This window comes from Rhamphochromis sp. 'chilingali', assembly GCF_963969265.1.
Source record: "Rhamphochromis sp. 'chilingali' genome assembly, chromosome: 20".
Lineage (NCBI taxonomy): Eukaryota > Metazoa > Chordata > Actinopteri > Cichliformes > Cichlidae > Rhamphochromis > Rhamphochromis sp. 'chilingali'.
In genome coordinates this window covers 23,485,476-23,499,398 of record NC_137947.1, presented here as the reverse complement: position 1 = coordinate 23,499,398, position 13,923 = coordinate 23,485,476, and the positions used below count along the sequence as shown (strand labels likewise).

The 13,923-nt window shown below is 36.8% G+C and overlaps 1 protein-coding gene across 1 annotated transcript in view; it reads left to right on the top strand.

The window, feature by feature from the left end:
* srbd1 (S1 RNA binding domain 1) overlaps nucleotides 1-3,934 on the top strand; it is a 50,871-nt gene extending 46,937 nt beyond the window's left edge. The window contains exons 20-21 of the mRNA XM_080868328.1: nucleotides 1,203-1,387; nucleotides 2,897-3,934. Of these exons, the coding sequence (XP_080724454.1) occupies nucleotides 1,203-1,387; nucleotides 2,897-3,189 (478 nt within the window). The 3' untranslated portion in view covers nucleotides 3,190-3,934. The remainder of the gene's footprint in view (nucleotides 1-1,202; nucleotides 1,388-2,896) is intronic.
* Nucleotides 3,935-13,923: the final 9,989 nt, after the last annotated feature.

The window sequence follows — 13,923 nt, the reverse complement described above, 5'->3', positions numbered from 1 at the left end:
TGTTGTAAATAATATTTACAGTATGTATAATACACACACACACACACACACACACACACACACACACACACACACACACACACACACACACACACACACACACACACACACACACACACACACACACACATATCACTTTTTTTTCCATAAACCCTGCTCGCTACTTTGGCTCTAATGCCAATTTGTTACTGTTTCTGTTTAGAGTACAGAGAGCAACTAATTAGTTTGGATTTATATCTCCGGCTCAGTGAATTTGAAATGGTGCGACTTGACTGTCTAGACATTATGTGGTGGGACATCGTGCTGGAATCAAGTGATAAAAGTGTAGCTGACAGACACGAAGTCCAGCCTTAGCACAGTGGAGGCAGTTTCATTAAAGAAGGTGTCAGAGCGTTTACAGCCCAATGAGGATTTACCTGATTTACCAGGGGTAAATTAAATATGTGTTTTTGCATCCAACACAGAAAACTCCACCTTGACAACTCACAACTTTTTGCGTATTACTCACACACCTCTGCCGCTCTCCCTATTTTTCCCCAGTGCCTGCTCACTTTCCCGTATAAGCTTAATATGTTTTTTTTCCCCTCCATTTTTCCAGCATCTTTTTTTTTCTCTGTTTTTACCTTTACTGTTTGTCATCTACTCTTAGACCCCAGTCATGCAAGCCTAGAGATGGGTCAGTGACCCCTCCTGGCAAATTTCTGTTGCTAATGGAAGGGTGTTTATTCCCTTGACTGGTTGGCAAGTGGTTGCTGGACTTCGCTGGTAGTCACAAGGTAAAACTGGTTGAAAAGAGTTACTTGGTGCAGAACCAAAAACCTCCTTGCAAGTTCTTTGGTGGTTGTTTGTAGTTTGCACAGTCAATGCCGTGTCTGCAAAAACTACTCCCCTACTGGTAGCGACACTTTGCAATTAGCAATACAAACTGGAGATGGAGCATCATGTGAGCGATTGTGGTGAAACGTTTTCCAAATTTTTTTTGTGCTAGTTTATGGAATACATTGCTAGAAATATAGATAAATTATCCCAACATTTTCCCTTTTCAGTATAACGGTAGAACACTAAACTCTAGTAAATAATAATGATATTTGAATTTCTAAATCCCTAAAAATGAGTATCTATTATTGGTAAGGCTCTATGAAGTCAAGTAGGTTTGTGGTTTTATTTCTAAGCTCAAATTTCTGCACGTCTCTCCTGTCCAGATTTCTGTCTCTTGTGGGTGGGAGTGTGGACCAAATTGGGAGTACAACCCTGAAACACTGTGTGGAGAACAAAGTTAAGACAAGCAGTGTAGAGGAGCTGGCCCGCACCCTGGACACCACACCCGAGACCCTCAAACTCATTATAGACGGCCTGACGCAGCCCCCCGGGTTTGACATACGACAAAGTAAGACTCCGGCCACTCACTGATATACTGATATCAATTCAATCAGAAGAACAATACAAAGGACAATGTTGAAAATGCTGAAGGAAAAACATGTTAATGCATGTAAACATTTTTAAAAAAAAATTGGTTTTAATAGGAAAATGAGATGTTGACATTAATATGTTTACATAAATGTTACTTTGACTTTGTTATTTAAAAGGTATTTAAATAGAAGAAAGCCAATGAAACATATGTATACCCTTGATCATGCATGTTTTTTATTTCCTTATATCTCAAAACTATCAGTATTTTGAATCGTATAAAAATGTTGTAGACTGCACGTATCTGCAGCCTATCAGTCACAGTAACTTCCCTTGGCCTCTCATCTTTCCTTCATGATGTCCTTTATAGGTCCCCACTGACTGATAGAAAATCAAACTTGTATTCATCCAGCTCTTTGAGAATCTTGCTAGTTATGACACACACTGACTTTTCTTGTCTTTACTATAATAGGCATGTCTTGGCAGTGTAACTTGATAGGATCTGACAGTGCTGTGGCTTCCTCCCTGTAGCCCCACAATACAAGCAGTGTGTTTCTGACAGGGTGTGATGGGTCCAACAGACTGTGTTGTTGGGCAGCGTCTCTTTGCAGAGACACACATACAAAATGCACAAAGAACTCTGTTTTTCTCCTTAATCTGAAACACTTCAGTTCAGGCACATACAAACATACCACTAAAACCCCATCCATAGTTACAAACTGTTGCTGTAGCTCAAATTTGTTTTCTCAAGGAAAAAAATAGGACACATCTCTTGCTCTTCTGTTTTTGATTAAGCAGCCTATTTATTGATAATGAGGAAATATAAGTCAGCATCAACTCTCAAATCCTGATTAAAAATGGCACAGAGCACTTTAATATTTGTGCAACATATTTTTCTTTGACGGTCTTCCCCAAAACAGGGAAAAAAAGATGTAAGTACAAAAGAGTAATTATTTTCAGACTGGCTAGTTAAATACTATTTTATGTGAAGAGGAAAGAAGTCAAGTCTACCCACTTATTGCTGGCTAACTTGTCTTAAAATTGAGGAACGCGGCTTCAAAGTTCATTCTCAGGTTAGCCTTATTCGGTTGCAGTACACTATGCTTGGCCTCATAGCCAGTGCTCAGCTGAATAAACAGATGGGCTAAGACTACTGCATGAAATCAGTGCTGTTGGGAGGATAATTGGACGGGACTATTTCCTGGAGCACAGTCCTTTGTGTTAGTGTTACAGACAGGAAACAGGTCTTATGAGCAGGCAAAGTGGAAAGTGGGGTTTAATACACTGCTGATAAACGTATGTAGATACAAGTATTGAGTGACTGCTCGAAATGTTATGTTTTTCATGTCTGCCTCATCAACAATTTTTTTCTGCATTCCCTTATCCCACTTTTTACTCCCAAACACTTCGACTGTCTGCCACTTGTGTATTATTTTGTCATTGATATCGCTCCACACCTTGCGTCTAGCTATCTTTTTGTCATTCCCAGATTTTGGACAAGCGGACTTTAAGCGGGGCGTTGTGTCCATGAGTGATCTGCGGGTGGGTGCTGTGCTGACAGGCCGTGTGGACAACACCGCTCTGTTCGGGGCTTTTGTAGATATTGGCGTTGGCCGTGCAGGCCTCATCCACAAGAGCAACATCACCATGGACAAGCTGCCTGTCAGCCAGCGTCGTCGCAGCCTGGCTCTAGGACCTGGGGAGCGAGTGGAGGTCCGGGTCCTGAATGTTGACCTTCAGAGGGGACGGATTGGGCTGGACCTGATCAGGGTCTTGCAATAGAGTCACTTAATACCTATGATTGTCACTAGAAGTGTGACAGAAAATTACAGGTTTTAAACTGCTAAGGCCTGAGATACACAGACCTTGGTCAGTGACCCCCCTGGCAGTCTCTGATTCTTAGGGTAAAATGTCTGTTTTGTGACCCACTGACAAGTAATTCCTGAAGGCTGGTGGCAGTGACTATTTGAGTTGTTGTAAAACTTGCTGTGCCTCTCCACTGCAACCAACACTTGAATTGAATTGATTTCCTCAGGCAACAACTTAACAACCAGTCAGGGAATACACATTTTACCCCCCATGACCAGTGCTCACCAGATGGTTGCCGACCACTCTCGAATCCTGTGTGACTGGTGCCTAACTTGGCTAGTTTTAAAATGATCAATTTCAGTGAACAGCTGTTACAAGTTTAGAAATAAAAGCAAAAATTTCAAGTCATGTTTAACAGTTAGGACTCTTCATTTGGGACTTGTTCTCAGTCTGTTTGTCATTTAGAGGGGGTGCTTTGCTCGGGACAGAGCACTACACCTGTTTGCTGAACTAAAGGCAGAAATATGTTTTCTGATCTTGAAATGAAGACTCTGATTGGATAGCTTAGTGAGATGATATTACAATTATTTGCACTTTAGTTGTTTGTAATGCTGAATACGACATACTTGAGCGACTATTGCTACTGTTTGTAATACTTGGTATTCTCATTATTTTCTTGGATTATTACTTGAATAAAAGAAAAATCAGTTCTTCACTATGTTCTTTGTCTTCTGATTTTAGCAGTTGTTATTGACTTTTGGATACCTTAAAGAAAACCATTTGAACAAACAGACTGAAATTCTGCTTAGTGCTGTTTCATCTGCAGTTGATGGTTTGAAGTTAAAATATTATACATATCTATCTATCTATCTATACACGTATGTATAGATATATATACGTATGTGTGTGTGTGTATATATATATATATATATATATATATATATATATATATATATATATATATATATATATATATATATATATATATATACACACATACATACATACGTATATATATATATATATATATATATATATATATACACACATACATACATACGTATATATATATATATATATACAGTGGGGCAAAAAAGTATTTAGTCAGCCACCGATTGTGCAAGTTCCCCCACCTAAAATGATGACAGAGGTCAGTAACTTGCACCAGAGGTACACTTCAACTGTGAGAGACAGAATGTGAAAAAAAAATCCATGAACCCACATGGTAGGATTTGTAAAGAATTTATTCGTAAATCAGGGTGGAAAATAAGTATTTGGTCAATAACAAAAATACAACTCAATACTTTGTAACATAACCTTTGTTGGCAATAACAGAGGTCAAACGTTTACTATAGGTCTTTACCAGGTTTGCACACACAGTAGCTGGTATTTTGGCCCATTCCTCCATGCAGATCTTCTCGAGAGCAGTGATGTTTTGGGGCTGTCGCCGAGCAACACGGACTTTCAACTCCCGCCACAGATTTTCTATGGGGTTGAGGTCTGGAGACTGGCTAGGCCACTCCAGGACTTTCAAATGCTTCTTACGGAGCCACTCCTTTGTTGCCCGGGCGGTGTGTTTTGGATCATTGTCATGTTGGAAGACCCAGCCTCGTTTCATCTTCAAAGTTCTCACTGATGGAAGGAGGTTTTGGCTCAAAATCTCACGATACATGGCCCCATTCATTCTGTCCTTAACACGGATCAGTCGACCTGTCCCCTTGGCAGAAAAACAGCCCCATAGCATGATGTTTCCACCCCCATGCTTCACAGTAGGTATGGTGTTCTTGGGATGCAACTCAGTATTCTTCTTCCTCCAAACACGACGAGTTGAGTTAATACCAAAAGGTTCTACTTTGGTTTCATCTGACCACATGACATTCTCCCAATCCTCTGCTGTATCATCCATGTGCTCTCTGGCAAACTTCAGACGGGCCTGGACATGCACTGGCTTCAGCAGCGGAACACGTCTGGCACTGCGGGATTTGATTCCCTGCCGTTGTAGTGTGTTACTGATGGTGACCTTTGTTACTTTGGTCCCAGCTCTCTGCAGGTCATTCACCAGGTCCCCCCGTGTGGTTCTGGGATCTTTGCTCACCGTTCTCATGATCATTTTGACCCCACGGGATGAGATCTTGCGTGGAGCCCCAGATCGAGGGAGATTATCAGTGGTCTTGTATGTCTTCCATTTTCTGATGATTGCTCCCACAGTTGATCTTTTCACACCAAGCTGCTTGCCTATTGTAGATTCACTCTTCCCAGTCTGGTGCAGGTCTACAATACTTTTCCTGGTGTCCTTCGAAAGCTCTTTGGTCTTGGCCATGGCGGAGTTTGGAGTCTGACTGTTTGAGGCTGTGGACAGGTGTCTTTTATACAGATGATGAGTTCAAACAGGTGCCATTCATACAGGTAACGAGTGGGGGACAGAAAAGCTTCTTACAGAAGACGTTACAGGTCTGTGAGAGCCAGAGATTTTCCTTGTTTGAGGTGACCAAATACTTATTTTCCACCCTAATTTACGAATAAATTCTTTACAAATCCTACCATGTGAATTCATGGATTTTTTTTTCACATTCTGTCTCTCACAGTTGAAGTGTACCTCTGGTGCAAATTACTGACCTCTGTCATCATTTTAAGTGGGGGAACTTGCACAATCGGTGGCTGACTAAATACTTTTTTGCCCCACTGTGTATATATATATATATATATATATACATATATACACATACATACGTGTATATATATATATATATATATACATATATATATATATATATATATATATATATATATATATATATATATATATATATATATATATATATATACGTATGTATATATTATGGAATGCCCTTTAGGAAAATATTATATATATATTCCAACCAAAGTCTGAATATATAGAATGATCTTTTGAATATATAGAATGAAACTTGAATATATAGAATGATCTTTTGAATATATAGAATGAAGCTTGAATATATAGAATGAAGCTTGAATATATAGAATGAAACTTGAATATATATATATTGAATATATATTTGGATTTTACCCAGCATGTCACGCAGCCGACTCACAACAGAGGACACACTCTGGACCTGGTCATCACCCATGGGCTGTCCACCAGCGTGTCCTCTGTTGTTGACTTGGCTGTCTCTGACCACTACTGTGTGTTTTTTAACATCACCGGTTTTATTCAGCGGGAGACCTCGGTGCGAACTGTGAGGAGGCGCTATCTAACCTCTGAAGTGGCTGTAAATTTTACCAGGGTTTTAGACGAATGCCCCCCTGTGATTTTACCTGCATCCTGCGATTTGATTTTTAGTTATTTCAACAGCAAACTGAAGAAAAGCCTTGACTCCGTTGCTCCACTCACCACCAAAAAGATTAACGTAAAACATGCATCACCCTGGAGAAACGAAGAAGTCAAAAAACTCAAAAGAAATTGCAGGGCAGCAGAAAGGAGATGGAGGAAAACTAAAAATAATATCAACCATCAAATATTTTGCGAGCAACTTAAAGTGTACAATAATACATTAAGGAAGTCAAGAAATTCATACTTCGCCAAAATAATCAGTATTAACAAAAATAATCCCAAGGTCCTCTTTTCCACCATAGATCATTTATTTAACCCTGATTTTAACAGCTCCCAAAGAACCCCCACAGACTCGCTCTGTGAGCAGTTTGCAGACCACTTCAGGGGAAAGATCAGCGCCATCAGATCTGATATTTTATCTAATCGCGATATGATTGTAAACACATCTGAGGGCTCGATTGTACCTGAGGAGACACTGGACAGCTTTGTCCTGGTTAATGCTGAGAACTTTCAGAAGGTTTTCTCCACAGTGAGACCCACCACATGTCTTTTAGATCCAATTCCTTCTTCACTCTTTAAAACACTTTATGGATTTTTTGAGGCTGAGCTTTTATGCATGATGAATTGCTCTCTTCAGTTGGGTGTCTTCCCTGCTGCCTTTAAAACGGCGGTGGTGAGGCCCCTTCTGAAGAAGAGCAATTTGGATTGTAATGATTTTAATAACTACAGACCTGTATCCAACTTACCATTTTTAAGTAAAGTCTTAGAAAAACTTGTTTTTACTCAGATTACTGATTTTCTCAATGATAGACAGATCCTGGAGATATTCCAGTCTGGATTTAGGGTGAACCACAGCACAGAGACGGCTCTCCTAAAGGTTTTAAATGATCTTAGATGTAACTGGGACTCCCAAAAGCTCTCAGTCCTGGTGCTACTGGATCTAAGCGCAGCCTTTGATACAGTAGACCACGCTATTCTTTTAAACAGACTGAAACACATGGTGGGCCTCTTTGGTGCTGTACACAGCTGGTTCACTTCCTATCTCTCTGACAGAACTTTTATGGTGAGTATGGATACATGCTCCTCTAAGATCCATAAAATGACATGTGGTGTGCCTCAAGGGTCGGTTCTAGGCCCTGTACTTTTTAATTTGTATATGCTCCCTCTCGGCGGTGTCATCAGGAGGCATGGAGTGAACTTCCACAGTTACGCTGATGACACGCAGCTGTACATCTCCGTGTCTCCTGGTGACACCAGACAAATGGATGCCCTTTTTAAGTGTATCTTGGATATAAGATCTTGGATGGCAGAAAACTTTTTACAACTTAACCAGGACAAAACTGAAGTTTTAATTGTCGGTCCTGAGGCTCAGAGAGAGAAACTCTTGCCTAAATTAGAGGCATTTTCACTATGTCCTTCGCTACAAGTGAAAAACCTGGGTGTTATTTTTGACTCTGAGCTTGGTTTTATCCCACATATTAAACATGTAACTAAAATTGGATTTTATCATCTAAAAAATATAGCCAGAGTCCGCCCTATTCTCTCTCGGGCCAACACGGAGATGCTGATGCATGCTTTTATTACCAGTCGCATTGATTACTGTAATGCCCTGCTCTCTGGTCTTCCTAAGAAGAATATTTCAACTTTACAACTCTTGCAAAACTCGGCAGCTCGTGTGCTGACGAAGACCAGAGGGCGGGCCCACATTACACCGGTTTTAGAATCGCTGCACTGGCTCCCCGTGTGTTTCAGGATCGATTTTAAAGTTCTTTTATTGGTTTTTAAATGTCTTAATGGTCTTGGGCCTTCTTATCTCTCAGATCTGCTTTTACCATACGAACCCTCGCGGACCCTGAGGTCCTCTGGTACTGGCCTTTTGATTGTCCCTAAAGTCAGGACACATACTCACGGAGAGGCAGCGTTTCAGTGGTATGGTCCTCGTCTGTGGAACAGCCTGCCGGAGGAGCTCAGGGCCGCAGAGAACGTACATGTTTTTAAGAACAGGCTCAAGACCCACCTTTTTAATTTAGCTTTTACTTAGCGTTTATTTATTTTATGCTTATTTATTCTATCCTGTTATTCTATTATTAATTTAGGATTTACCTAATATTTGTTTGATTTTATTCTTATTCGTTTTTTAATCTTCTTATTCTATTTATATTTATATTGTATCCTGTTCTTATTTATTTTATCATTTTACCCTATATATATTGTATTGCGTCATATCTCCAGTGTTTCCTCGGAGGGCGCTCTCTGCACCGGGGCTGTTATTGACCGTGGCTGCTGGGTCTCTGGGGTCCTCTCAGCCTGGCTGGGGGGCTCCTTTGCCTCCCTCCTGCTGTGTGCCCAGCCTGGAGGCTGCGGTCTGTGACCGGCTCCCGGTGCAGACGGCTCCCTGTTATAGTGTTTCCTCACTTGGCTCATGCGAGCCCAGCCCAATTTTTACTCTTTAAGTGTGCGCGTGTGTGTATGTGTGTGTGGGTGGGGGGATATATGTGTATTGAGAGTGTGGGGAGTGAGTTGGAGGGTGGGGTGGGCTGCTTTTAACTATGTAAAGCACTTTGTGCTACATTTTCTCTGTATGAAAAGTGCTTTATAAATAAAGATTGATTGATTGATATATAGAATGATCTTTTGAATATATAGAATGAAACTTGAATATATAGAATGATCTTTTGAAAATATAGAATGAAACTTGAATATATAGAATGAAACTTGAATATATAGAATGAAGCTTGAATATATAGAATGAAGCTTGAATATATAGAATGAAGCTTGAATATATAGAATGAAACTTGAATATATAGAATGATCTTTTGAATATATAGAATGAAACTTGAATATATAGAATGAAGCTTGAATATATAGAATGAAACTTGAATATATAGAATGATCTTTTGAATATATAGAATGAAACTTGAATATATAGAATGAAACTTGAATATATAGAATGATCTTTTGAATATATAGAATGAAACTTGAATATATAGAATGAAGCTTGAATATATAGAATGAAACTTGAATATATAGAATGATCTTTTGAATATATAGAATGAAACTTGAATATATAGAATGAAACTTGAATATATAGAATGATCTTTTGAATATATAGAATGAAACTTGAATATATAGAATGAAACTTGAATATATAGAATGATCTCTTGAATATATAGAATGAAACTTGAATATATAGAATGATCTCTTGAATATATAGAATGAAACTTGAATATATAGAATGATCTTTTGAAAATATAGAATGAAACTTGAATATATAGAATGAAACTTGAATATATAGAATGAAACTTGAATATATAGAATGATCTTCTGAATATATAGAATGAAACTTGAATATATAGAATGATCTTCTGAATATATAGAATGAAACTTGAATATATAGAATGAAACTTGAATATATAGAATGATCTTCTGAATATATAGAATGATCTCTTGAATATATAGAATGAAACTTGAATATATAGAATGATCTTTTGAATATATAGAATGATCTTTTGAAAATATAGAATGAAACTTGAATATATAGAATGAAACTTGAATATATAGAATGAAACTTGAATATATAGAATGATCTCTTGAATATATAGAATGAAACTTGAATATATAGAATGACCTTTTGAATATATAGAATGATCTTTTGAAAATATAGAATGAAACTTGAATATATAGAATGAAACTTGAATATATAGAATGAAACTTGAATATATAGAATGATCTCTTGAATATATAGAATGAAACTTGAATATATAGAATGATCTTTTGAAAATATAGAATGAAACTTGAATATATAGAATGAAACTTGAATATATAGAATGTATGAACCTCATTTTTAGAGATGATGTGTTTCTGAATTCTCTGCCTTTACAAAATGGCATCAGCTGAACTATTTCAGTACTTTTTAGAGCTTGACAACTGTTTTGCGACAGCTGTTCAAACTGCAAATGGTAGAAATAATTTGAATTTATACTACGTCACCTTGAAGAACACGTTTTCATTATTGCAACATTTCTAGTGCTCATGAATAATGTTCAACAAAACGTTTCTGGGAGAAGATTATGCACACTTCTTGAGGGAATTTATCAATCACTGATGGAGATGTCAACTGAGCTAACACTTCGAGCAGAAGCTGAAGCACATGTTATGGGCTCATTATATCATTCTACATCTCAAAGAGGAAGGTCAAGGTAAGTGATAAAAATGGAAACAAATTCATTCATAATGTGTATGGCACTTGAAAGAGTCAAGAGATGGCAAACAAGATAATGAATGCAAGAAATAAGAAAGAAGTTAACATATTTCTTCTTTTGTTTCTAACTCTTTTAGGTACAACATACCAGCTACTCAGCTGACTGACATGCGAGACTTGGGGTTTAGTTGGATGGCCATATCTCAAATGTTGTCAGTAAATGTTGGAACACTGTACAACCACAGGATACAACTAGTGGACTATGGAAATTTGCAATTTGAACAGCTGTCGCAAAACAGTTGTCAAGCTCTAAAAAGTACTGAAATAGTTCAGCTGATGCCATTTTGTAAAGGCAGAGAATTCAGAAACACATCATCTCTAAAAATGAGGTTCATACATTCTATATATTCAAGTTTCATTCTATATATTCAAGCTTCATTCTATATATTCAAAAGATCATTCTATATATTCAAGTTTCATTCTATATATTCAAGTTTCATTCTATATATTCAAGTTTCATTCTATATATTCAGAAGATCATTCTATATATTCAAGTTTCATTCTATATATTCAGAAGATCATTCTATATATTCAAGTTTCATTCTATATATTCAAGTTTCATTCTATATATTCAAGTTTCATTCTATATATTCAGAAGATCATTCTATATATTCAAGTTTCATTCTATATATTCAAGTTTCATTCTATATATTCAAAAGATCATTCTATATATTCAAGTTTCATTCTATATATTCAGAAGATCATTCTATATATTCAAGTTTCATTCTATATATTCAAGTTTCATTCTATATATTCAGAAGATCATTCTATATATTCAAGTTTCATTCTATATATTCAGAAGATCATTCTATATATTCAAGTTTCATTCTATATATTCAAGTTTCATTCTATATATTCAAGTTTCATTCTATATATTCAGAAGATCATTCTATATATTCAAGTTTCATTCTATATATTCAAGTTTCATTCTATATATTCAAGTTTCATTCTATATATTCAGAAGATCATTCTATATATTCAAGTTTCATTCTATATATTCAAGTTTCATTCTATATATTCAAAAGATCATTCTATCAATTCAAGTTTCATTCTATATATTCAAGTTTCATTCTATATATTCAAAAGATCATTCTATATATTCAAGCTTCATTCTATATATTCAAAAGATCATTCTATATATTCAAGCTTCATTCTATATATTCAGAAGATCATTCTATATATTCAAGTTTCATTCTATATATTCAGACTTTGGTTGGAATATATATATATATATAATATTTTCCTAAAGGGCATTCCATAATATGTATATATATATATATATATATATATATATATATATATATATATATATATATATATATATATATATATATGTATATATATATATATATATATATATATATATATATATATATGTATATATATATATACGTATGTATATATATATATATACGTATGTATATGTTATATCTAAATAATAAATATTGTGTTCCTGATGAAAAAGAACAATTTCAGCAAATTGTGTTATATGATATGCTTCACTTTTTTGAGGAGATGAGGAGACGCACGAGTAAAGGTGGGGGATGAGTGTGAAGCACGCTGGCATGAGGCATGGAGAAACTGAAGGTGTAAGAAATCAAGGACCTTATGTATCAAGAGATGAAAAAAACAAGTAAAAGAAGCAAGTTTTTCTTCCATGTGCACCGGAAAACATGAAAAGACAGAATGAAGGAGGGTTTGTTGAAGCAGAGGCAGCGATAGCAGGAGGAGGTGGGAGTGTTTCTGTATTCCAGACTGCGGTAAAGCCTGAAGGCTTTTTAGGCTTGGTCCCAGACACAATTATCCAAACACACACTAATCAGCTGCTTCAAAATTAATCCCAGACTCCCTATCCACATTATCTAATTTGTTTGTTTTTATGAAACTAGAATAAATAAAAAATTTAAAAATACATGGAAATATGGTTCTGAGAAAGCCTGAGGTCCCCTGTGCTAAACCTTACACTGGATGCAGAATACCGAATCACTCTTAGCACTGCTGCTTCACTATTTCCCCTTGTATACGCACAAATACAAAGAGATGTTAGATCAAGATTAATCAGTAGTGGCAGTTTGCTTGGTGATGATATACGAAAACTGCACACAAATACAGACTAGGCTCTTTTACTGTACTTCGCTCTACTTTTAAGGAATTTTTTGTTCCAGTCAAGGTGCCTCTTTACATTTGATGTTAACTCCTCTTGTCAGTTATTTGCTTTTCTTTGTTTTGATCTCATATCTTGTAGCTTGTTTTAATGTTGCTGTGTTTTTGTCTTGGGGAACGCAACTATTTGTGAAAGTAAACACAGCTTCCCTCAGCACCATTCCTGCCTTTCCTGCCGTTAATTTTCCTCCCTGTACTAAACGTGAGCACACAGATGGGACAGTCAATCTGGCAGCCAGCTACTCCCGCACCTTGGAGTTTTTGCCAAACACTGACCAGTAATGAATCTGCGATAAGAAGCAGAGTATCTGCAGGAGCGGTTGTGTAGTTCTCTGTTATCCACTGCTGCACTGGTTCTCGACTGTTGCGTTGTGGAGTGAGCTCAGGTGTACCTTGAGGTTTTGGTGAAATGTGAAGAAAATTGATTGTAAGAAAGCTGCTGAACAAGTGTCACACTTTCACTCATAAAGCATGATGGCTATTTGTGGTTTCATAAGTCAAATTAACAAAGAGAAACAGCCCATTTCAGCATATTTTGTTGCACAGGTGGATATGAAATGAACTTTTGTTTTATTTATCGAAAGCGGAGAGAGAATAGTTCTCACAGCTAGTAAATACATCCTGCTAAGCAAACACTGAGTAGAAAATATGTCTTTCTCTGCTGATCTCAGATTTCTCAGACCACCTGATAGACATTTAATCACTGTTTGCAACCAATAACCAATAATAGTTGTAAAAAGTGCCATAAGTTTGGTGTTACTTGCAATTGTATCAAGCTTTGCTTAACACCTCTCCATTTTTGTGGGACTATGCAAATACTGGAGTAGATAAAACAGAACTTTCTGGGGCATTTGGTGCTGGTAGACTTTATTAAACACGTCTGTATCCGCTGAAGGTCAAATCATTAAACCCTCTTAAATGACATTACCTGGCAGTTGAGCATGTGGAGGATTATATATACTTTTTATTGTTA